This window comes from Rhinopithecus roxellana, chromosome 11 (assembly GCF_007565055.1).
Source record: "Rhinopithecus roxellana isolate Shanxi Qingling chromosome 11, ASM756505v1, whole genome shotgun sequence".
Lineage (NCBI taxonomy): Eukaryota > Metazoa > Chordata > Mammalia > Primates > Cercopithecidae > Rhinopithecus > Rhinopithecus roxellana.
Genome location: NC_044559.1, coordinates 78,324,245 through 78,350,932, shown reverse-complemented (window position 1 = coordinate 78,350,932; position 26,688 = coordinate 78,324,245). Strand labels below are relative to the sequence as shown.

At 41.1% G+C, this 26,688-nt stretch overlaps 1 protein-coding gene across 1 annotated transcript in view; it reads right to left on the bottom strand.

Annotated features, from left to right (window-relative positions):
* Positions 1-17,386: 17,386 nt before the first annotated feature.
* The window catches only part of LOC104664684 (cytochrome P450 2C31-like), a 44,652-nt gene continuing 35,350 nt past the window's right edge, over positions 17,387-26,688 (bottom strand). The window contains 1 exon segment of the mRNA XM_030941483.1: positions 17,387-17,797. Coding sequence (XP_030797343.1) covers positions 17,616-17,797 — 182 coding nt within the window. The 3' untranslated portion in view covers positions 17,387-17,615.

Sequence of the window (26,688 nt, the reverse complement as noted above, 5' to 3'; positions counted from 1 at the left end):
CCTAGGGACAATCCATTTATAGGGACTCACTAGCAGATACACAATTTGCAGATAAGGAGAGATGTAGGGAATCTGGAACCCTCTACGCAGCACACATTTGTCAGTGCTCTATTTCTGTAAGATGACACTGGAAATAGAATCAATATCATAGAAATGAGAAAGTTCCTAAGATAGCATGAAATCCAACTCCAGATGAAGAAACCATGGAGCACAGTAGTTAAATGATTTCTCATAAATTACTCAGTTAATTAATAATTATGCAAAGTCCAAGGCATGTCAGGTCAGCACAGGGTAAAACTGTGATACATGGCTCTGACCCAAACACTTCCAATCATTTCAGTATTCCTAACTCAGCTAAATGGAAGCTGCCAAAGTCCTTACTTGGAGTATCCAAACTCAGACCTAATTCAATTAAATAAGAACAGTATCACTCACTGCAAAATTTGTACATCTCCAAAACTTAAAAGTACTTTGTAGGCCGGGCGCGGTGGCTCAAGCCTGTAATCCCAGCACTTTGGGAGGCCGAGACGGGCGGATCACAAGGTCAGGAGATCGAGACCACCCTGGCTAATACGGTGAAACCCCGTCTCTACTAAAGAATACAAAAAACTAGCCGGGCGACGAGGCGGGCGCCTGTAGTCCCAGCTACTCGGGAGGCTGAGACAGGAGAATGGCGTGAACCCGGGAGGCGGAGCTTGCAGTGAGCTGAGATCCGGCCACTGCACTCCAGCCTGGGCGACAGAGCGAGACTCCGTCTCAAAAAAAAAAAAAAAAAGTACTTTGTTCCAGGGTGGTGCTTTCTGCTCTCCAGATTAAAGTCAGCCACTTAGTCTGAGGACTGAGTCTCTGAAGTGTTGACTAGAGAGCAACCTCAAGGAATTGAAAGCATTTCAACAAGACCCTTAGGTCAGTGCTGACTGGTATGGGCAGTCATTTGAAAATACCACAATGCGTTATAGAAAACCAGCTAGAATACAGTGAAAAAAACCCTGCACAGGGAGCCAGTGGGCTTGCTTTATAGCCCTATTTTCTCTGCTTAGGTTCTAAGATTCTGAACAATCTTTAAAACTTTGCTTTCTATTTCTGAGAATTCCTTTCATCATCTACAAAATAAAGAATAGGACTATGTAATCACCAGGGTCTTTCCTGGATGGATGACTCTGAGCTCTAGGAAGGACTTCAGTGTTAAAACACTTGATGTCACAGATGGTCAGGTAAATTTTAGACAAGAGCATAAATGACTGCTGAGGAAGACAGTATATTGGCCTCAAATGAATTCCTGGTGAACTCAAAATCCTAATGTCTTCAGTTAATTTCTTCATCAGTTAATAAAACTCTGATGTTTTTATTATTCTTGTGAAGGAAGTCTCACTTTGTCACACAGGCTGGAGTGCAGTGGTGCTCTTACGGCTCACTGCAGCCTCAACCTTACAGACTCAAGCAATCCTCCCACCTTAGCCTCCCAGTAAGTTAGACTATCAGCATGCATCACGATATCCAGCTAATTTTTTTTAAATATTTTGTAAAGACAGCATCTTACTATGGTGTCCAGGCTTGTCCGGAGCACCTAGGCTCAAGTGATTCTCCCACCTCGGCCTCCCAAAGTGCTGGGAATACAGATGCAAGCCCATGCCCCTGGCCTAAACTCTAATCTTTAAAATGAAAATGATTCTAGAAGCTATACAAGCATATCACATCACAGGAAGCACAGCTCAGGCAGAAAGGCAGAATCAAAGAGTGAGGCTAAATGGTAGAAAATATGTTGTATTGCTTGCAATATAGCATGTATTGCTTGCAATATAGCATGTATTGCTTGCAATATAGCATGTATTGCTTGCAATATAGCATGTATTGCTTGCAATATAGCATATATTGCAAGTCTATCTTTGAGATCAAGGTCAAATTATCTTTGAAAAGCTCTGAAGTAATATCCACCAAAAGAGTTTTACGTCACCAAAAAGTTACCATGTATAAAACCAGACATACCACCTTTCCTTCAAATTTGAATTAACTGCACCACCCTGAGTACTTAACAATGGCCTTACAAATACCCATTCACACATCCTGCCTATTTCCCCCAAAGCTTTCGGTAAAGCAAAAGAAAAAATATAAGAGGCCACTCTTCTAAAGCTTTATACATAGTAATTACAGCTATCAGCACAGACTGATAGCTGCTTGCAAAGCCTGAAGACAGTTAAACGTTGGTATAAAAAAGCAGGGTGCTAAGAATCATGAAACCCTTTTACATACTGAAAAGTAAAAGTAACTGAGCGTAGGTTCAGAGAAACAGAGAAAGAGAGAGAGACAAAGAGGAGAGAGAATAAAGTCAGATACTTGAAAGATTACAGGTGAAAAATAAAAAGTTGTCCATATTGCTCTAGGAGAAAAACTAAGACAAATGAGTAGACATTCCTAAAGACAAGCATGTTTTGATTTTCATCTTTGCATGAAAAGAGAATAAAAATAAGATATCTGTTTTCCAACTACAAGCATGGGTTTAAACTGAAGAAAGAAAGGTCTTGTTTCCTAGTTTTCATGAACCTAAGAGAAAATCTTGAAAGTCCTGGACATGTAGGTCAAAGTTCTACTTTAAAGGGAATGCATGCCATCTTGTGGCCTTTTAGGATATTGCCACGTAGAACCTTTAACGAAAACAAAATGCATGTATTTCAAAATGTGACCACAGTTTACTCAATTCCTTTATCTTACAGATGAACTTTCAAGGAATATGAAAATTTCTTTTGAAGAAGTGCACATGTAAAGTAAGACTAGTATGATTTTCAGCCTGAATACTGATTTGCTATCGATCTCCATTCATTTAGATTAAACGACCATCCTAAAAAAAGTGGGGACATTTTTAAATGCAAGATGACAATCAGCCATTGTGTGAGTTTAAGCCCTTGCAGAGTCAAGCACCATGTGGGTCATCAGAGCTGGTAGTGCGAGTTAAATAATTACCACCAATGTTTTAACCAATTATCAACATTGCTATTGGAAGTTTGTCCTCTTCAAATCTCATGTTGACATTTGATCCCCATTGTGGCAGTGTTTGGATGTGGGGCCTTGTGGAAGGTGTTTGGGGAGTGGGGGTTAATCTCTCTGAACAGATCAATGCCCACCCTGTGGAGGGAGGGGAGTGAGCTCCCCCTCTATTTCTTCCTAGGAGAGCTGGTTGTTAAAAAGAGCCTGGCACCAAGGAATATGAACAGACACTCCTCAAAAGAAGACATTTATGCAGCCAACAAACATGAAAAAAGCTCAACATCACTGATCATTAGATAAATGCATGTCAAAACCACAATGAGATAGCATCTCACGCCAGTCAGAATGGCGATTATTAAAAAGTCAAGAAACAACAGATGCTGTGGAGAAATAGGAAAGCTTTTACACTATTGGTGGGAATGCAAATTAGTTCAACTACTGTGGAAGAGAGTGCAGTGATTCCTCAAGGCTCTAGAACCAGAAATACTATTTGACCGAGCAATCCCATTAATGGGTATATACCCAAGGGAATATAAATCATTGTATTATAAAGCTACATGCACACATATGTTCACTGCAGCACTATTCACAATACCAAAGACATGGAATCAACCCAAATGCCCATCAATGATAGAATGGATAAAGAAAATGTGGTACATATACACCATGGAATACTATGCAGCCATAAAAGGAAACGAGATCATGTCCTTTGCAGGGACAACGTTGGAGCTGGAAGTCATCATCCTCAGCAAACGCAGGAACAGAAAACCAAACACTACATGTTCTAATTTATAAGTGGGAGCTGAACAATAAGAACACATGGACACAGGGAGGGGAACAACACACACTGGGGTCTGTCAGGGGGATGGGGACAAGGACAGCATCAGGATAAAGAGCTGATGCATGCAGGGCTTAATAACTAGGTTAGGGATTGACAGGTGCAGCAAACCACCGTGGTACATGTGTACCTATTCAACAAACCTGCACATCCTGCACATGCATCCTAGAAGTTAAAATTTTTTTAAAAAAACAAATAGAAAAATTACTATGTTACAGAAAATCAGAAAATTAAAATCTACATTTTAAACGCAAAAAAAGAGCTTGGCACTTCCTCCACTCTCTCTTGTTTCCTTTCTTGCCATGTGATCTCTGCATAAGCTGTCTCCTTCCTGCCTCCAGCATGAGTGAAAGCAACCTGAGGCATCAGGCCATGCAGATGCTAGTGTCATGCTTCTTGTGCAATCTGCAAAACTGTAAGCCAAATAAACCTTTTTTTTTTTTTTATCAATAGTGCAGCCTCTGGAATTTCTTTGTGGCAACATTATTGTTCTTTCCAATGAAAGTAGATAGAATACAAAATAAAAAATATGTATGTAACAACATTGAACAAACTAAAAAAATATAACTTATTTAAGATAAACAATGCTGAAAATAGAAAAAAAGTATTGACAGTGAACAAAGAGGAAGCAGTGATTGTTAAATATGTCCATTTATTTACTGGTATTTGTGTGTATTCCATAATTGTTCTGTGGTCTACTGTTTCTTAAAGTGTTTATGATGAAACACTAATTAGTAAGTAATGGAGGAAATTTGTAGGAAATTTATATTGTTAATTTTAATAAACTGTATAAAGAAGTAACCACACCTAATGAAAAACGCTAAAACGTAATTGGAAAGCTAAATCCATTAAAAGGCCCTTTAATTGATCTGATGGCACCAAAGCACTACAAATATGGACCCAGGAAGAAAGAGTCAAATCTATGTCTGGCAATAAAAATACAGTCGTATTAAGCGACAAATACATCTGTGCCTATAGTTGTTTTATGTTCCATAGACACGAGATTATGTCATTCCAATAACACATGATATATTCACAGACAGATAACACACAATTATTCTGTGAGAAAATATTGCCCTGTTACTGCTTGTGTAAATTCATTCAAATCATTTTACCTTCATGAAATGCTGTTTAAATTTTTTGAAAGCTTATTTGGGGAGAAAAATACTTGGGTCAGAATAGGACTAAAGAGTGAAATGCACTTCTGGTTACATTGTAGATGGTCACGAAAGACCATTGTTCCCATAGTAACATCAAGAACACACTGGAGAGGCACCATAATCTTACTGATCTAAAGGAGAGTTGAGGGGACAACTCAGCTCCAGAGGAGGTTAGATTCCTCCTAGATGGCCATTTTTACACCTAAAGAGTAAGAAGAATCAGCTGAATTTTGAATGATTGAGGAGCCGAGAGTAACAAACAGTAAACTGAAGGAGCCCTAAACATAACACCATTCCTTACTGCCAGTGAGTTTCCCCCCAACAGACATTTACCACACACACAGCAGAGTATAGCACACTGAGGATGGGCTGGAAGAAGAGGTCCCCTTAGTACAAAAAGCTGGAGGTCAGCGGCAAAGCAAACAAAAAGCCTCAGGTGCTTATATCTCAAGCCCTGCTGAGGAAACGGGCATGATCCTGCTCTCCTAACAATGAAGTAAATCAACTGAAACTAATTAAAATTGAATTCTAACACCAAAGGCACCCAACTTATGATTAATTCAAAGAGTTTAGCTTTCTATTCGGCCTGATAGAGAAAAAGGTATGGCAAACCTGCAGTTTTTACTGTTGTTTTATCCAGTGTCTTTAGCACGCAATAAAAACTTATGAGGTATGAAACAAAGCAGAAAAATGTAACACGATTCAAAATTCCGTCAGAAGAAACAGACCCACAGATGACCAAGATGTTGAAATTAGCAGGAAAGGACATGAAATCATCTATCAAAAATATGTTAAAGAATTGAGAGATGGAATTTGAGATCATGAATAAAACTATGAATAAATTTAGCACAGAAAAAAACCCTAAAATGAACCAAATAGACATTTTAGAATTTAAAATTGCAATATCAAAAGTGAAGAATGCATTGGATGTACATAACAGCAAATGGAACCAAGTAGAAGATGTCAATAAAAATTATACAAATTGCAGCACAGAGAGAAAAAGGAATGAACAAAATTAAAAATGAGAAAAGAGGACATTAGTTGACATCTGGTATCATATTAAGCCATCTGCTATATATCTAATTGGAGTCTCTAAAGAAGAGAAGAGAAGCAGAATGGAGCAAAGAAAATGTTGGAAAAAATAATGTAGAAAACTTTGACAAATGATTTTTAACTACATAAAATTATATACCCAATTAAAACATTCTCCAAAAGAAGGTGGCTATATAAAGAGATATTCTGGATCCTACTGCCCTTTCTACCCTGAAGTGCTGCTTTCTGAACCAGAGGCCTTTCTGAAAGACAGGACCCTTCATCCAGGGTCTTTACTGTCTTTACCGTTCTAAGCTTTCAACATATTATCTCAGATAAAAACAGGCATTTGGGTTTCCTCCCTGGATAGCCTTCTGCATGTGATGGATGTTTCGACTGAAATTTATCCTATTGTATTCAGTAAATATTTAATTGCAAGTGCTTATTAAGAAATACAGGAGAAACTACAAGATCTGTTATCTCCCTCCTTGTTTTCAACAAAGTATCAATTCTCTTTGGGGGAAAGAAGGCATTCAGCCTAAGGGATAAAATATGTAAATACTTCCCAGACTTTCATGCAACTACATATGGTCCTGTGACTAAATTGTGGTCAATAAAATGTAAATGGAAGAGTAGTGTGGCACTTCTTGGAAGGAGAAAGCTGGCTTATCTGAAATAGGGATTCCCCCAATAGCCAAGTCTCCATTCCTCTTCCCTGCTTCCCTGATGCCTGGAAGTGTGTATGATTGCTGGAGCACCAGCTGTTAACTAAGACCACAACGTAACCTTGGGAACAGAAGCCATGGGTATGGTTGCTGGAGCACAGGATGGAAGGAGTCCAGATCATGATGCGCATGGAGCTCCCAACTCCATGCTCAGGTTTTTCTGTGAGTCCAGATGAGTTCTGCAGCATCTATGTCCTAGTTAGGTCTGCGATGAACTGACAGCCTCTCAGTGAAGGGTTTCACACCCCTCACACAGAATGAAATAAGCTGTGGTTTCCCCCGTTTTAACAAAGCTGTCGTCCTCAAGGATTGATCCCTAAGTTGTTCGACAGGCAAAACTAATACTGGAACGTGACACAAAGTGTGGCTCATTACTTCCCAGCTGCTCAGGTACTCCAAGCAAAGGAGGAAAGTGCTGGTAGAACAATATCATCTTAGCATGAAAGAAGCACTTTTTCCCCCTAATTTCCTGTGGTTGTAAATTGCCACTCTCTCTAAAGAATCACCAAAATAGGGAGGAAGCTCAGGTCTCGGGTGGGTTCAGAAGGGAACTTTCCACTCAGAAAGGGCCCCCCAGGAAGCTGAATCTTCAGCTGCGGACCTTGAGGAGGGAGTTTCTTCTTCCAGAGGGAAATAAACTCTCAGCCGACATGTCAATCCATTTACAAAGGCAGGTCTCACACACACAATCACAAGATGCACCCTCACCCAAGGGAGCGATAACTCTGCAGGTGGGCCCAAGAGAGAGAGGTAAAGAGGAAGACCCCTGTGAGATGCCAAGCCTCAAGAAAAGGAGAGTGTAGAGAGCTGGGCATCACAGAAACTAGGAAAGGATGCAAATCCAGCTCTCTGGAAAAGTCTGCCCATGAGTATCACAGGAGGTGCTGATGAGGAACCACCCGGGAGGAGCACAGCATGAGAGTTGCTGATCCACAGGTCACATTTATGAGGGGAAAAAAAGCATCCCTTCTACAATACATCCACCTGTCAGACTTTCTCACAATATGCCATTGTTGTTAAGTGAAGATACTTTTACTGCTATCTGCTTGAATATTATCATGATAAATACATGGTATACATCATGTACAGAGATAAGAATTGTCTCCTGAGACCTGCAGAATCCAGCAGGGTGGCCCTGGGTGCCTCCAGGATCAGAGCTCACCCCACAGATGGGAGAGCCTCTTTTTCAAACATCACACTAATAATGAAGCAGCCAATAGGTCTTGGTGATGAATGTTTCACACAATTTATGACATTTCATGTCCATGAAAATTGTAGAAGACAGGATTTTTATCCTGATGGACAGACAAGAAAACAGGCCTCAGAAGGTTCAGAGATTTGCCTAAAGTCACATGGTAAAAACGTGGCCACACTAGGGCTCTCAGGGTCTGAAGAGGACATTCCCCTCAAAGCAAAATCAAAGGTATGGTCCCAGGGGAAAGTTGGCACCTGTCTTCACTGGGCACTGATTCAATCTCATTCTGCTTCTCATTACCCATGGCCTTCACACACTCCCACGCCTCAGTCACCACTAGAGTGTGGTTTGTGAGCTCAATTTCTCTCTCTCTCTCTCTCTCTCTCTCTCTCTCACTTTCTTCATTTTAAAAACCCATGCCCTCCAAATCACACTGTGCTCTTTCCATCTAATCCAGGCTGTGTTCACTTGTGCTTCCACAATGACAGCCTGACTGCAGGTTTTCCAGACTCCAGAATTTCCTGCAAAGCCAGGAAAGACAGACTGTTTTAGGAGCTCATTCAACTCCTCTTTCTCTTGAAGCATCTTGTAAAGTTCACATTCTTTGCCAGTGATGACGCTACCTGGGAGCTGTGCACAGTCTAAGTTGTAAAGAATGTTTGGAAATTCATTAGGAAATGTCTGAAGTTAGAAGAAACTTCACCAGACACCTCTTCCAGGCAAAGACAACCCTGATTCACAGGATTGACAGAAATTACCCCAATGAACAAAGCCCTATCCAAACTCAGCCACAGACCCGCCAGCATGGTGAAAATGAAGTGTCTTTGTAGTTAGCTGCGTGCTGCTTCAATGCAATTGGAGGCTCTTGTTTCAAATAGCTTCAGTAATTCAATTACTTTTTGGCCTAACCCAATAGAATGGGAATGCATTATTTCATTATAAATTACATAAACATTATGTTTACAGAAAATTGAGAACAAAAATGCCAACCATAACCTGTCTGCTAAAATCTCAGCTGGATCCTTTCCATTCCAGCCACATGCATTCCTTTCATGAGCAAGAATCACTGTGTTCTTCACACCTGATTATCTCAAAGTGCTTTCTATGTCTCTATAAATGCCTCGTAATCCTCAAGACAAAGCGCTTCAGTCTCCTCAACTATAGCACACAACTATAGTACCTTCCTTGCCTGGTTCACAGAGTTGACGGTAAGGATGGAATATGCAGGTACTTTATGAACTGTCGATGTTCAGGCTCAGAGACTGGGCAAGCCAGGCCTTACCTCTCACACTTCCCTTCTGTCATTCTGGGTGCTTCAGCATAGGATGAGATGGGCAGTGATGAGGGCTCCTGTACCCTGGGCTACATGTTCTAAGGGGAGAAGGGTGAAAGAGAAGTAGATTCTCATCAGCTATATCTCTAAATCTATCCTACATCTGACCCCTTCTCACCTCCTCCATGTCTAAGCCATGCCATCCCTTACCAATGTGGCTGACTAGCTGCCTAATTGGTTTCTCTGCTGTCATTCTTAGGCCCAGGACAGTCATATTTTTAACCTGAAGACAGAGTGATATTTCGCTTTATATTTTTTTTATTTATTTTTTAGAGATGGAGTCTCAGGCTGTTGCCCAGGCTGGAATGCAGTGGCATGATCATAGCTCACTGCAGCCTCAAACCCCTGGGCTCAAGCAATGCTCCTGCCTCAACCTCCCCAGTGGATAGAACTACAGGCACACACTACCATGTATCATTAATTTTGTCATCATTTTTTGTAGAGACAGGATCTTGCTATGTTGCACAGGCTAATCTGAAACTCCAGGCCTCAAGAAATTCTCCCTCCTTGGCTTCCCGAAGCACTGGGATTACAGGCATGAGTAACCATGCCGAGTCCAGAGTAATATCTTAAACAGACCAATCAGACTTTCTCATGCTGTATCTCTATGTATTCTCAACTGATTTGAAATCAAATAGTTTTAATAGCAAAACACAAGTTTAATCAAATTCAACTATTTTGAAATAAATGTTTATCACAAAAAGGACAAAGGCCCTAAAACATGTGGCCTAGCTTCCCTCTCCAGACATTTCCCCTGCCATCCCTGACTCACTCTGCTCTACTTAGACCAGCCTTCCTCCTGGGCCTGTGACACACCAACCAAACAGCCTTTGTGCTTACTGCTCCCTCTGCCTGTAATGCCCTTCCCAGGTGCCACCAATGCTCCCATGCTTCATCCAGGACTTAAAACAGACTACCCCATCCCCATCTCTCTCTATCCCCTAAAGAAAGTGTGACAAAACTCACATTTCAATCAGGGCTCACTACGGCCTCAGCTGATCCTCTCCATCAGCCTCTTGAGTAGCTGGGACTACAGGCACAAACCACCATATCTGGCTAATTTTTTCTGTTTTGTAGAGATGGCCTATCACTGTGTTTCACACGCTGGTATTGAACAATTGGACTCAAGAAATCCTCCCACCTCGGCCTCCAAAAGAGTGGGATTAAAGGAATAAGCCACCATGACTAGTCTCCAGCCCTTTCTTTGAGTTATATGCCTGACCTGACTCTTTCCTTGAGTCTTGTGTTTGGAACTTGCTTTATAATAAGTGTAGTATATTAATTTGACAAATCTTTTTTCTATTATTTAGAAATATTTTCAAATCAAGATCAGACCATGGAATGTACTTGAGAAGAATTTTTCCTCTTCTTGGTATAGGTTATGTCTGCAACCCACCAAACCACAAGACCGTCACACATTCATCCAGCAAATGGCTTTGTAAAGTATTTCCATTCTAAAAAGAAAAAAAAAGAAATCTTCTTTTATGTCATAAAGATATGACAATATCTTTATGCCACTGGACAATCTACAAGGCGCTTTCAAAATCTATTACCTTACCTAAAACATTGATACACCTGATTCAAAAATAACATTCCAAGAACCAAAGTCTAAGTCTTAGACATTACACTATAAATATTGACGTGACATGAGAATATCTTTAAAAAGTAATTAGGACAAAAATATAAATGAGAAATGGAGCAAAAATTTCTCATTTTTATACTATTAAATAATAATAACAATGAAAGAGTACTATAGTGCCATGGCTTCAGAAAACATAATGAACATGCTGGAGTCTCCACAGGAAAAAGTGTTGAGGGTGAAACGCTGAAAGTAACACTTTCTTCTCAACTCACATTGCAAAAGTTTTAATAAGAAAATACAAGAGTTGGCCGGGCGCGGTGGCTCAAGCCTGTAATCCCAGCACTTTGGGAGGCCGAGACGAGTGGATCACGAGGTCAGGAGATCGAGACCATCCTGGCTAACACAGTGAAACCCCGTCTCTACTAAAAAAATACAAACAACTAGCCAGGCGAGATGGCCGGCGCCTGTAGTCCCAGCTACTCGGGAGGCTGAGGCAGGAGAATGGCGTGAACCCGGAAGGCGGAGCTTGCAGTGAGCTGAGATCCGGCCACTGCACTCCAGCCCAGGCAACAAAATGAGACTCCACCTCAAAAAAAAAAAAAAAAAAAAAAAAAGAAATACAAGTTTAACAAATATAACTCCTTTGGAGTAAGGATACATTACACAAAGTGTCCTAGTTCTTGTTTGTCCCTGAGTCACACTTGGAGCTGATGTGTACCAGTTTCCTAAAGGTTTAATATTTTCTCCCACTATTTTTGGCCCTGAGAGCCTGCCTCCCCAGGGATATTCTAGCCAAACCCCTCCCAGGCTGAAATAGCCAGGCAATAAGGATCCCAGTAGTTCTTAGAACATAAGAAGAAATCCTCCTTAAGCCCATCTCCCAGAGAGGGGTTTTAGAGGCTGAACCTGCAGACTTTATGTGACTCTCAGGTTTGCTCCAGTCAAAAGAGCACCTGGGGTGAAGGTTAGAAGGTCAAGGACCAGGAAGTCAAGATTGCAGTTAGTATGATCATGCCACTGCACTCCAGCCTGGGTGACGAAGTGAGAACCTGTCTCAAAAAGAAAAAAAAAAAAAAGAAAGAAAAGGTCAAAAAGGACAGAAAAGAGAGAAATGAGCACACCCATAATTCTGGGATGAGCTAGTACAACAAACACAGGATGAAAGTCTACTCCCTCAGAATCATAAAGTGACCAGGGTGAGGATAGAGGGTCTATTTTTTTTAACTCGAGCCATCATCACTTGTGGCAGCAAATGAATTTTCTGCACGTAACTCCTAGCTAAACAAGAAAACCATAAGGAAAATATTTTCCACTGCTGATACAACCTTAATGGGGGCATTTTCTCTCATAGTAAATGAACTTTGATACTTTAGTAAAACTACCTATTTACTAAACAAAGATTAGTATGTTATGAAACAAAGATTGGAACAGAAAGGGGGATGACTTGAATTATGGAAAGCATCCAGACAGGAGAAGATGGTCTCTTCATAAAAATATTTTTCCCTCTTTTACTCAGTACAACTAAAAGCCCTGGACTTTATTACAAAACAGCATGAGAAGACTCTGACAGGGCAACAGAAGGCAGACTGGCTAGGGACCCCACATCCTGGAGACCACAGTGGTGAGTTCCCAGGGTGTTCCTGTTGCCTTGGACATCCCAGACATGGAGCTGAGGGCAGCAACCTGGAAAGGGCAATGGGCACAAACAGAAAAAGTTTCAAGAGGTGCCTGCTGTCTCTGACCAAATGACCAGAAAGGAGCAGCCCAGCAAGGAAAAACACTTTGAAACAGTAACACTTTTCCCCAGCCAAATGCCTATAAAGTTCAAGTGGCGAGTCCAGATTTCCACGCTCAAAATGCTATATAATGAGGTTCCCCAAATATCTTACTGGGTTGGGGAGGAGAAGCCCCAATAGGAAGCCCGTATTTCATCCCTACCCAGATGCAATGAAGAAAGCCTTGTGGAGAGTCAAGGGTCTCAGCACCACTGAGCAGTATGGAGGACATCCCCAGTTGTGTCCGTGGAGGCCATGTGTGGAGCTAGACATCCCACCCCTGTCCAGCAGCAACAAGAAGCCCCCAATAACCTCACATGTGAATGTAGGCTGAGGAAACTAGACTTTTACTCCCATCTGCCAGTACTGAGGCAGCACTCCCACCTCTTCCTTGGCCATAGAGTTCTGAGAGGAAGCCAGTGAAAGGAAGTTTTAGTAAGATTCAGAGTTTTTTTGTTTTTGTTTTTGTTTGTTTGTTTTATACTTTAAGTTCTAGGGTACATGTGCACAACGCGAAGGTTTGTTACATATGTATACATGCACCATGTTGGTGTGCTGCACCCATTAACTCGTAGATCCAGAGTTTTATAACATCATAAAAAATGTATCCAGGATTCAACTGAAAATTACATGTCTTGGAAGAACCAGGAAGATTCAAACTGCAAATAAGACAATCAAAAGCTACCAATACCAAGACGACAAGAGATGTCAAAATTATCTGACAAAGCTATTAAAGCAGTCATCATAAAAATGTTTCGATGAGCAATTATGCACACATTTGAAACAAATGAAAAAAGTATAAAGTCTCAGCAAAGAAACAAAAATCACAACAAATAGAAGATATAAAGAATGAAATAGAAATTCTAGAATAGAGAAATAAATAACCAAAATAAAATACAGTTGATGGGCTCAAAAGCAGCATTGAGAAAAAGGAAAGAGTCAGTGAAATGGAAGACGGAACAACAGAACTAACCCAATACGAAAAACAGAGAAAATGAACTGGAGAGAAAAAAAGAAATGAGAAGAACCTCACAGACCTATGGGACCATATAAATGATCTAAAAATTATGTAAATGGAGTGCTGCCAGAAGAGAAGAAAATGTGGGGCTGAAAAAGTACCAGAAGAAATTTTACCTGAAGATATCCAATTTGGAAAAAGACATAAACCTACAGATTGAAGAATCACAGTGAACATCAATCTGGATAAGTTTTTAAAAAATCCACACCAAAACACATCTTAGAAAATTTCCAAGAACTAAAACATATAAACAATTTTCAAAGCAGCCAGAGGAAATTTACACCTTACCTAGCGGGGCAGACTTCTCATCAGCATCCATGAAGAAATAGGAATTAGCAGAATGTTTTTACGTGATGGAAAAAAAAATCTGTCAGCGTAGCATTCCATGTCCATTGAAAGTATTCTTCACAAATGAAGAGGAAATCAAGTCATTCATAAATAAAGGGAAAGAGAATTTATCTCTAGCAAACCTACCATAAAATAGTGTTTAAAGAAAGTTCTCTAAAGTTCCTTTATAGGAAATTTTAAAAATTTAAAAAAAAAAAAAAAAAACACACACAAAACAAGCATGGGTAAGGACGTGGAGAAATCAGAATTCTCCTACCCTGACAGTGGGAATGTAAAGTAGTGAACCTATGGTGGAAAACAGTGTGGCAGCGTTTCTCAAAAAATTAAAAGTAGAATGACCATACGATCTGGCAATTACATGTCTGCATATATACCCCCAAAAACTGAAAGCATCAAACTGATATTTGCACACCCATGTTCATTGCAGTATTATTCACAATAGCCAAAAAATGAAGCAACCCATTTGTCCATCAGCAGATGAATGCATAAACAAAATGTGGTTTCTACAGATAATGGAATATATTCAGCCTTTTAAAAGGAAAAAAGAGTCGGATACATGCTACAATATGGAAGATGGATGAACCTTGAAACATTATGCAAAGTAAAATAAGCCACTCACAAAAAGACAAATATTTTCTGATTCTTCTTCCATGTGGTACCTAGTACAGTGAAAAAAAAAAATCACCAAACAGAAAGTATAATGGTGGTTTCCAGGGGCTGGGAGGAGGAGAGAATGGGGAGGTAGTATTTAATGGGTACAGACTTTCAGTTTTGCAAGCCAAAAATATTGCTATACGTGCTTGCTCCTGCCTGTAATCTCAGCACTTTGGGAGGCCAGGTGGGAGGATTGTGTCAGGCCAGGAGTTGGAGAATAGCCTGGGCAACAAAGCGAGACCCCTATCTCTGAAAAACAATTAAAAATTAGCAAAGTGTGGTAGAGGCTGAGGTGGGAGAGTCATTTGTGCCCAGAAGTTTGAGGTTGCAATGAACTATGAAGATAATCATCTCCTCCGTCCATTCTGTTTCACCACCAGCAATGCAATTCCATTCAAATACACATTTGTACTCTCAAGACCTAAGGCATTTTTACTCCGGTTTGCTTTGTGTTTTAGTGGCTTCTCTGAAACAACGCTGTAAAGTCTCTCTTCTTTGTTATGACAGCTTAATAAAGTCATTGTTCAATTAGCTTAATGCTCCACTACTAATGGGACAGAGATTTCCTTAGACATCTGAAACCAATAAATTTCCCAGTCTTTGCAAGAGGCTCTGTGTGCATATTGAGCATGCCTTTAACACCTACCTGGGCACTTTAAAACATCTGCTAGCTAACTAAAAATCCTAAAGGAAGGAATTGAAAAATAAGATGTTCATAGAAGGCTTTGAAGAGTGGTGACCCACTTCTGGAACATAGAATGACACACATGCTTAGGAAAGGTCTGAGAAGACCCTAAGCCCTCACCTCTGACTAACTTTGAGGCTCTATGAGAGCAGAACATTACGTTTCTCTAGCGAAAAACGTCTGCAGAAATAAGAAAATGTTTAGGGGTAGATTATTTAAAGCAATACTATGACTTTATAATAACTTTTCAACTGCAGGTTTATTCTAATCCTTGGTTGCAAACCTTCATAATGGCCTTTAGGCTTCAACTAAAATAAAAGTGCTTACTTTGTCTTTGTTACTTGAAAAGTTCTGAACTCCATTTAATTTCCTCTAACTCTAGGAATTTGCCAGAAATTCTTTCCCAATTCTGAAGTTTTTTTTTTTTTTTTTTTTTTTTTTTTGAGACGGAGTTTCGCTCTGTGCCCAGGCTGGAGTGCAGTGGCCGGATCTCAGCTCACTGCAAGCTCCGCCTCCCGGGTTTACGCCATTCTCCTGCCTCAGCCTCCCGAGTAGCTGGGACTACAGGTGCCCGCCACCTCACCCGGCTAGTTTTCTGTATTTTTTTTTTTTAGTAGAGACGGGGTTTCACCGGGTTAGCCAGGATGGGCTCAATCTCCTGACCTCGTGATCCGCCCATCTCGGCCTCCCAAAGTGCTGGGATTACAGGCTTGAGCCACCGCGCCCGGACCCAATTCTGAAGTTTCTAAATGAAATTTTATAGTCAGAATTTCAGCCTTTCAGCTGCTGACTTCAAATCAGCAATCATTTCAGGAGATAAATCACATAAAACATCAGGCTTGCCAATATGAATTTCCTAAACTCTCTGTTATCCTGGCCCCACAAATCTTTACAACTTTTATCATTTTCCATAAAAGTACACATTTACATGTCTATGTGAGAGAGAGATGGGTAACCAAGAGGGAACGACAGAGACAGAAACACATATAGACAAAGATATTCAGTAGATGTTACTTCTTAAAACTTCTGGTCATTACAGTGAAATATTACTTGCAGATGATAGAATTTACTACTTGAAAAAACCATGAAAGGTAACCCAAAATTACTACAATTACCAAAGATTCAATCTTCAGTATTTACACGAATTTGGGGATATAGTCTTTCTATTAGACTCCTGTTAGAAAAGTAAACACATATATGAGTTTTAGTGAACTATATTCCAGTATTTATGAAAAGTAAAAGATTATATACATTATGGTACAGCCATTCTTACCTATAAAATCACCTTGAAGAAATAGTGTAAAAACAATGTAAGATGTATGCAAACAGTAGCATTTGTAGTAAAAACAGTTCAAAAATAACCTAAACATCATTGAAGCTGGAATTCTGAATGGAATAGACATCCAGTAGGACATTATGAACTACATTTCTGTATACTGCTTTTTAAAATATCTATGTTATTACATAACTGTTACTTCCAAATCACAGCTATATTCTACATACACACATAAACACACACACACATATTTCTATTTGTGTATGTTCAAATACATATTCCCCTCTTCTTTGCCTTAATATATCCGTACATCTGTGTGTGTCCCTGTAAAAATGTGTATTTAACCACTGGAGGAGAAAAGAAAGGATATCCTTGGACAGACTGACTAATTCAAGTTCATCTCACATTATTTCCTTTGGCTGGAATGACCTTCCTTTCTTTTCTCCCTGCATGTATACGCATACACATAAATACAAAAATAAACACATACACAACATATATATCCAACATATACACATATACACATGTAATTATAGTTTAATAACCATTGGGGACAGAAAGAATGTATACAAGCTAATCTGTCAAGAGATCATTTCCCTAGACTGTTAGACAGGAGTGAGAGATTAATAAACTTCATGTTTTAATACTTTTAACATTTTTTTTAAATCTCGTAGGATAATTTCTGATTTTCATTTATGGTAGCAAAGCAAAATATGGCATTTATAGGGTGCTTTCCATTTCATATGACTACAGATAAAATGTAGCGCATGAACTTAAGATTGAGTTACAAACAGAATTTTATTGGAAATTAAACAATAAATTTTCTTTCATACAGGAAAAACTGGAATGGATTTTGAAGGATGGGTAAAATTAAAAGAGATATGGCTCAGAGATGGCCTTCCTGCTATTAAGGAAGGAGTAGATAATAGTTGACACACAGGCCAGGAAACATCTGCCTTTTTCACATGAGGCTCAAGGGCCTTGCTCTGCAATCTAGCAGCCTGACCTTTCATCAGACCAGGATGAAACAAAGCTCATAGAAGGGTGGTATAGTGCCAATCCCTTTGTGAACTGAGGTGATGTCAATATCCTTTGGATCAACCAGAGGTTTCAAGGTAAAATTCTGCAAAATGGTGGTCAGGATTAAAAACAGCTCCATGCGGGCCAGGCCTTCTCCAGCACAAGCTCTTTTTCCTAAAAATAACACATAAGTTCATTACTCATTTAATTCTTTAGCTGAGTTAGCACACAGGGAGGCTGAAATTAATGTGGAATGAAGAAATATATTAATCAATGACTAATGAACCTATAGCTTTTTCTGTTTACACCGAAACCTGGTTTATTTTTTATTTATTTATTATTTATTTATTTATTCGTTTATTTATTTATTTATTTATTTATTATTTTTTCATTTTTTTTGAGACAGAGTTTCATTGTTATTGCCCAGGCTGGAGTGCAATGGCACGCTCTCGGATCATCGCAACCTCCGCCTCCCAGGTTCAAGGAATTCTGCCTCAGCCTCCCGAGTAGCTGGGATTACAGGCATGTGCCACCACGCCCAGCTAATTTTGTATTTTTAGTAGAGACGGGGTTTCTTCATGTTGATCAGGCTGGTCTCAAACTCCCGAATTCAGGTGATCCGCCCTCCTCGGCCTCCCAAAGTGCTGGGATTACAGGCATGAGTCACCGCACCCAGCCTCTTTTTCATTTATTTAGCACATATTTCTGTGAATGTACTATATAAAAAAACACTTTTCTGTCCATGCACCTTGGAACTGCTGTGCTGCAGCTTGCCAGTGACATCTTTACACACACACACACACACCTCCCAACTGGCATGATACACCACACTATCTACTTCTCCATATACTTCTGACCCTGAACTGGACAAACAGATTTATTTGTCTTCATCTGGATTCTAAAAGATAATCAATCTTGCCACATACCTGCTTTAAAACAAATTGTCAAGAGCTTATTATTGCCAGGTATAAAAAGAAATATCACCAACTAGCCATAGGCAATTCTTAGGGCATCATTTTTTTCCACATCTTCCACCCAGTTCCCCTCACCCCAGTTGTCTGGAGCCGTGAGGCCCGGAAATTGCCGCGGCCTCTGTTACTTAAGCTCCGCATTGTGGAGACAAGATGGCGCACTTCCTGGTTCTTCATCATCAACTTTTCCCGCGTGCATGAACTTTTCCCGCCCGCGCGTAGATAACCTCCCGCGCCCGGGAAAGACTAAGTCTACCGAGCATGCGCCTGGTGACGTCTCTCATTATTCTCCTCCCCGCCTGCTCTGAGCCCTTCCTCTTCCCTGCCAGCCTATATAAGGCATTGCACCGCCGCCATTAAACGAGACTTGATCAGGATACTGTCTTGTCTCCATTTCTTGTGTCTCTTGTCTCTCTAAATTCCCACCCCCTCCTCCAAGGTCTGTGTTAACGATCCCGCTGGACGGGACACGTGGCGCCCAAACGCGGGGCTTGGATACGAGGGAACTGCGTGAGGAAGAGGGCGCATAGAAAGGCCGGCGACTAAAGTGAAAGAAAAATCCCTCCGACCGTTGCGGGAGCCTGCTGCGTCGGAGTTGAGGGTAAGTTACGTGCCCGAAATGGGACAAGAATTAAGCCAGCATCAAATCTACGTAGGGCAATTAAAAGAGGCTTTAAAGACACGGGGAGTAAAGGTTAAAAGTGGTGACTTATTTAGATTTTTTGATTTTGTGAAAGATACCTGCCCTTGGTTCCCACAGGAAGGAACCATTGATATAAAAAGATGGCGGAGGGTGGGAGACGCCTTTCAAGATTATTATAATACCTTTGGGCCAGAAAAAATTCCTGTAACCGCCTTTTCTTATTGGAATTTAATCAAGGATCTAATAGATAAAAAGGAGGCCGATCCACAAGTAATGGCTGCGGTCGCCCAGACTGAGGAGATTTTAAAGGTCAGTTCTCAGACTGACCTTGGGAGCCCCCCGCCAGACAAAGAAGTAGATCTTATTTCTCTTGAAAGTGATGACGAGGGGGCCAAGGCTCCTTCTGTAAAAGACAAAGTGATGCTAGGCGAGAAAAGGCCCAAAAAATACCCAATTCTGCAAACATCACAAAAAGATAAAAGTAATGACAATCCTGACCTTTCAGATGTAAATTGGGATGACTTAGAGGAAGAGGCAGCTAGATATCATAATCCTAACTGGCCTCCCTTTTTCTCGCATCCGCCTCCCTATAACAGGACACGTTGTGCTTCTGCACCCAACGTAATGGCGGTAGTCAATCCAAAAGAGGAACTCAAAGAAAAAATCGCTCAGCTTGAAGAGCAAATTAAGCTAGAAGAGTTACATCAGTCACTAATCATTAGGCTGCAAAAATTAAAAACAGGAAATGAGAGTGTAACTAATTCAGAGAATATGGGAGGCTTCCCTCGCCCACCTCAGCGGCCCGGACAACATGTCCCAAAAGGAAGATTTTCTACTAGCCGAGATAGGGAAGAATCCTCCCCTAAAGATATCTTCCCGGTAACTGAAACTGTAGATGGACAGGGTCAGGCCTGGAGGCATCATAATGGATTTGATTTCACTGTCATAAAAGAATTAAAAACTGCTGTTTCTCAATATGGAGCTACTGCTCCATACACTCTTGCTATAGTAGAGTCTGTGGCCGATAACTGGCTTACTCCAACAGATTGGAACACACTAGTCAGAGCAGTCCTCTCAGGGGGAGATCATTTGATTTGGAAATCGGAGTTTTTTGAAAATTGCAGAGATACAGCCAAAAGAAACCAACAGGCAGGAAACGGTTGGGACTTTGATATGTTAACTGGCTCGGGTAATTATACCAACACTGATGCTCAGATGCAATACGACCCTGGACTATTTTCACAAATCCAGGCGGCCGCTACAAAAGCCTGGAGGAAACTCCCTGTTAAAGGAGACCCAGGAGCTTCGCTCACTGGAGTCAAGCAGGGAACCTGATGAGCCGTTCGCAGATTTTGTACATAGGCTCATAACAACCGCAGGAAGGATTTTTGGTAATGCCGAGGCGGGTGTAGATTATGTTAAACAATTGGCTTATGAAAATGCAAATCCAGCTTGTCAAGCGGCAATCCGACCTTATAGAAAGAGAACAGACTTAACTGGATATATCCGTCTCTGTTCAGATATTGGGCCCTCCTATCAACAGGGTTTAGCAATGGCCGCAGCTTTCAGTGGACAAACCGTAAAATACTTCCTTAATAATAAGAACAAAGAAAAAGGAGGGTGTTTTAAATGTGGCAAAACGGGACATTTTGCAAAAGATTGCCGCGGGGATTCAAATAAAAACTCCGAAGCAAAGGTTCCAGGCCTTTGCTCAAGGTGTAAAAGAGGAAAACATTGGGCTAATGAATGTAAATCTAAAACTGTCAGGGAAATCCTTTACCATCCCAACAGGGAAACGGGATGAGGGGCCAGCCCCAGGCCCCGAAACAAGCTTATGGGGTGGTCAGTTTTGTTCCAGCCAGCAGCAACAATCCATTTCAAGACTTAGTAGAGCAACCCCAGGAAGTGTAGGACTGGACCTCTGTTCCACCTCCCACACAGTATTAACACCTGAGATGGGAGCACAAGCTTTAGGCACTGGAATATATGGGCCTTTGCCTCCTGATACCTTTGGATTAATCCTGGGAAGAAGCAGTGTCACCACAAAAGGTCTACAAGTCTTTCCAGGAGTAATCGATAATGATTATATTGGAAAAATTAAAATTATGGCCAGGGCTGTTAACAGTATCATTACTGTTCCTCAAGGGAATAGAATAGCACAATTCATCCTATTGCCTTTGGTTAAAACTACTAATAAAATCCAACATCCTAACAGAGGAACGGGAGGTTTTGGATCTTCAGACATATATTGGGTGCAGCCAATTACTAATCAAAAGCCCTCCCTGACCTTGTGGCTAGATGGCAAGTTGTTTACAGGGTTAACAGATACAGGGGCTGATGTAACCATCATCAAACAAGAGGACTGGCCCTCTCACTGGCCTACCACAGAGACTTTAACTAACTTAAGAGGAATTGGGCAAAGCAGTAATCCCAGACAAAGCTCTAAATACCTCACCTGGAAAGACAAAGAAAATAACTCAGGTCTCATTAAACCACTTGTTATCCCTCAATTGCCTGTTAATCTTTGGGGCCGAGACCTACTCTCCCAGATGAAAATTATGATGTGCAGCCCTAACGATATAGTTACTGCACAAATGCTAACCCAAGGTTATAGCCCCGGAAAAGGACTCGGAAAAAGGGAAAATGGTATTCAACGGCCTATTCCAGCCTTAGGACAATCTAACACAAAGGGGTTTGGAAATTTTTAGCTTCGGCCATTGACATGCCTGCACCCCAAAAGTGCGCTGACCCCATAACATGGAAGTCGGATGAGCCTGTTTGGGTTGATCAATGGCCTTTAGTTAATGAAAAGCTAATTGCGGCCCAACAGTTAGTGCAGGAACAGCTAATGGCAGGGCATATTGCGGAGAGTAACTCTCCCTGGAATACACCCATATTTGTTATCAGAAAAAGGTCCGGTAAGTGGAGACTCTTACAAGATTTAAGGGCAGTAAACGCTACTATGATCCTCATGGGTGCCTTGCAGCCCGGACTACCCTCTCCGGTAGCAATCCCTCAAGGATATTTTAAAATTATCATAGACCTTAAAGATTGCTTTTTTACAATTCCCCTTCATCCTACTGACCAAAAACGATTCGCCTTTAGCTTACCATCTATAAATTTTAAAAAACCAATGAAGCGATACCAATGGAAAGTGTTACCTCAAGGTATGGCCAACAGTCCCACCTTGTGTCAAAAATATGTGGCTACAGCCATACACTCAGTTAGAGAGACATGGAAACAAATATACATTATACATTACATGGATGATATCCTCATAGCAGGAAAAATGGGAGAACAAGTTTTACAGTGTTTTGCGCAACTCAGACAAGAACTAACCACAGCGGGGTTACAAACAGCTCCAGAAAAAATACAACTACAAGACCCTTATACATATTTAGGTTTTCAAATAAATGGACCTAAAATTACTAATCAAAAGGCAGTTTTCCGTAAAGATAAGTTACAAACCCTCAATGATTTCCAAAAGCTCCTTGGAGACATAAATTGGCTCCGGCCATACTTAAAACTCACCACAGGAGACTTAAAACCTTTATTCAACACCCTGAGAGGTGACCCCAACCCTAAGTCCCTTAGGTCGTTATCAAAAGAAGCTCTTTTATCACTTAATAAAGTAGAGGCGGCCATTGCTGAGCAATTTGTTACTAACATAGACTATTCACAGCCATTAACCCTTTTAATATTTAACACAACACTAACACCTACTGGTTTATTCTGGCAAAATAACCCTATTATGTGGGTCCACTTGCCTTCATCACCCAAAAAGGTATTACTCCCCTATTATGATGCCATAGCAGATTTAATTATTCTAGGGAGAGACAATAGCAAAAAATATTTTGGAATTGAACCCTCTACGATCATACAACCTTATTCTAAGCCACAAATCCATTGGCTAATGCAAAACACTGAAACGTGGCCGATTGCTTGCGCCTCTTATGCTGGTAACTTAGATAACCATTACCCGCCAAATAAGCTTATCCAATTTTGTAAACTACATGCTTTTGTCTTTCCTCATGTCATCAGTAAAACACCTTTAGACAATGCCTTATTAGTATTCACTGACGGGTCATCCACAGGAACTGCTGCATATACCTTTGCTGACACCACTGTTAAATTCAAAACCAGCCATACCTCGGCTCAGTTAGTAGAATTACAGGCCCTAATCGCGGTGCTGTCAGCCTTCCCTAATCAGGCCCTTAATATTTATACCGACAGTGCATACTTAGTTCACTCAATACCTCTACTTGAGACAGTAGCACAAATTAAGCATGTGTCATATATAGCCAAGTTATTTTTACAATGCCAACAATTAATACATAATAGAACAACACCCTTCTTTCTTGGACACATTAGAGCTCATTCAGGATTACCAGGACCTCTATCCCAGGGCAACCAACTGGCTGATATGGCAACCAAGACGGTAGCCATAGCTACAAATACAAACCTAGCCCAAGCACAGGCTACTCATGCCTCACACCATCTTAATGCTCAAACTTTAAGACTGATGTTTAAAATAACTAGAGAACAAGCAAGACAAATAGTTAAACAATGTCAGACCTGTATAACATACCTGCCAGTCCCTCACTTAGGAATTAACCCAAGAGGACTAGTTCCTAACATGATCTGGCAAATGGATGTCACTCATTATTCAGAATTCAGTAACTTAAAATACGTCCATGTATGTATAGATACATTTAGTGGATTTATACTAGCCACCTTACAAACAGGAGAAGCTACCAAACATGTCATAGCTCATTTACTACACTGTTTTTCCATAGTTGGAAAGCCTAAACAACTAAAAACAGACAATGGTCCTGGCTATACATCCAAAGCCTTCCAAGACTTCTGTCTTAAATTACAAATAAAACACATTACTGGAATTCCCTATAACCCTCAAGGACAAGGAATAGTTGAAAGAGCTCACCTATCCTTAAAAACCACCATTGAAAAAATAAAAAAGGGAGAATGGTACCCTACTAAGGGCACCGCGAGAAACATTCTTAATCACACACTCTTTATTTTGAATTTTTTAAATTTAGATGATCTGAACAAATCAGCAGCTGATCGATTTTGGCATTCTGATTCCAAAAAACAATTTGCCATGGTTAAGTGGAAAGACCCATTAGACAACACATGGTATGGTCCAGACCCAGTGTTAATCTGGGGAAGAGGCTCAGTTTGTGTTTTTTCCCAAACTCATGATGCAGCCAGATGGCTACCAGAGCAACTGGTAAGACAGGTACCTAACAATAACCAATCCAGGGAGTAACTCTCTCCCTGAGAGTACCTTTTCCTTCTATTACAGAGATGAACTCCAACTACAGGCCCCTCTGGACCTTAGTGATGACTTGCCAAGTATTCCAGGTTCATGCTGGCTTCGGTGATCCACGTGAGGCCCTTACGCATATACAACAATGGCACGGTAAGCCCTGTGATTGCTATGGGGGATATGTGACCTCCCCTCCAAATAAGTACCTCTCAACTGTGTCCTGCTCCGCTCACACAGCATACCTGCCTAGTGACTCCCTCAAATGGAGGTGTGTGTCAACCCCTAGGATATCTGACGGAGGGGGTGTTACAACTTGCCCTTGTGACACATTTAAGGCTACTATGCACAGCTCCTGCTACACCACTTATCAAGAATGCATCTCTGACAGTAAGACATACTATACTGCTATCTTAACAAGAACTAGAAACCCCACTATACGGGCCAGTAATGTCCCTACAGTTTTAGGAAATACCAATAACCTTGTATCAGCTGGCTATACTGGAATTGTAGGAAAGCCTGTCTGCTGGAATATTCACCCCCGTCTTCATATCTCTGACGGAGGAGGACCACAAGACAAGGTCCGAGAAATTAGGGTATACAAAAAACTTGAAGAGTTGCAAAAAGCTCTATATCCAGAAATTCGCTACCACCCTTTGGCTCTGCCCAAAATCCGAGGGAAAGAAAAAATTGATGCCCAGACTTTTGACCTCCTCACTGCTACTCATAATCTGCTCAATAATTCCAACTCTAGTCTAGCCAATGACTGCTGGCTATGTTTACCGTTAGGAGATCCCGTTCCTCTTGCCATACCCAGCAATGACTTAAACTATACATCCAATACTTCCTGCACCATAATTCCTCCCCTTCAAGTGCAGCCCCTAGAATTTTCTAACTCCCCTTGCTTCTACTCCCCTTTCCTCAATAACACCTACGACATCGATGTAGGAATCGTTGAATTCAATAATTGTTCCATCACAACAAATATTTCCCAATCGCTGTGTGCCCCAAACAGTTCAGTTTTTATATGTGGCAATAATAGAGCCTATACCTATTTGCCTGTAAACTGGACAGGACGTTGTGTCTTAGCCACTCTTCTGCCAGATATAGACATTATCCCTGGAGATGAACCTGTACCTATTCCAGCTATCGATCACTTTTTGGGAAGAGCCAAAAGGGCAATACAATTTATCCCCTTACTTGCAGGATTAGGCATAACTACTGCCGTAGCAACTGGGGCTACAGGCCTAGGGATCTCTGTTACTCAATACACCAAATTGTCTCGCCAATTGATCTCAGATATGCAGGCCATCTCAAGTACTATACAGGATCTACAAGATCAAGTAGATTCCCTGGCAGAAGTAGTGCTCCAAAATAGGAGAGGCCTAGATTTATTAACTGCCGAACAGGGAGGTATCTGCTTAGCTCTACAGGAAAAGTGCTGTTTCTACGCCAACAAGTCCGGGATCGTCAGAGATAAAATCAAGCGTCTACAAGAAGACCTAGAAAAACGACGAAAAGAAATGACTGATAACCCGTTTCGGACTGGGTTCCATGGACTCCTCCCCTATATTATACCGTTATTGGGCCCCCTGCTTTGCCTATTGCTCTTACTCTCTTTGGGACCTATAATCTTCAATAAGCTCATGACATTCATTAAGCAACAAATCGAGGCCATCCAAGCCAAACCCATACAGGTCCATTATCATCGCCTGGAACAAGAAGATCACGATGGTCCATACTTACGCTTGCCGTAAACCACCTTCCCTGTGCGCTGAACTGGACAGCCAATGACAGGTAAGAGAGTGTCATCTCTCACTAACCTAAGACAGGAGGTCCGTTATAGCTACTGCCTAATCCCATGACGGGTACCAGTGAAGAGATGTGTCACTCCAACCTAAGACAGGCGCAGTTCCCGAGGGACTATCTTCTAGTCACTAATAATATAAAAAAGGAGGACCTGTCCGGAGCCGTGAGGCCCGGAAATTGCCACGGCCTCTGTTACTTAAGCTCCGCATTGTGGAGACAAGATGGCACACTTCCTGGTTCTTCATCATCAACTTTTCCCGCGTGCGTGAACTTTTCCCGCCCGCGCGTAGATAACCTCCCGCGCACGGGAAAGACTAAGTCTACCGAGCATGCGCCTGGTGACGTCTCTCATTCTCCT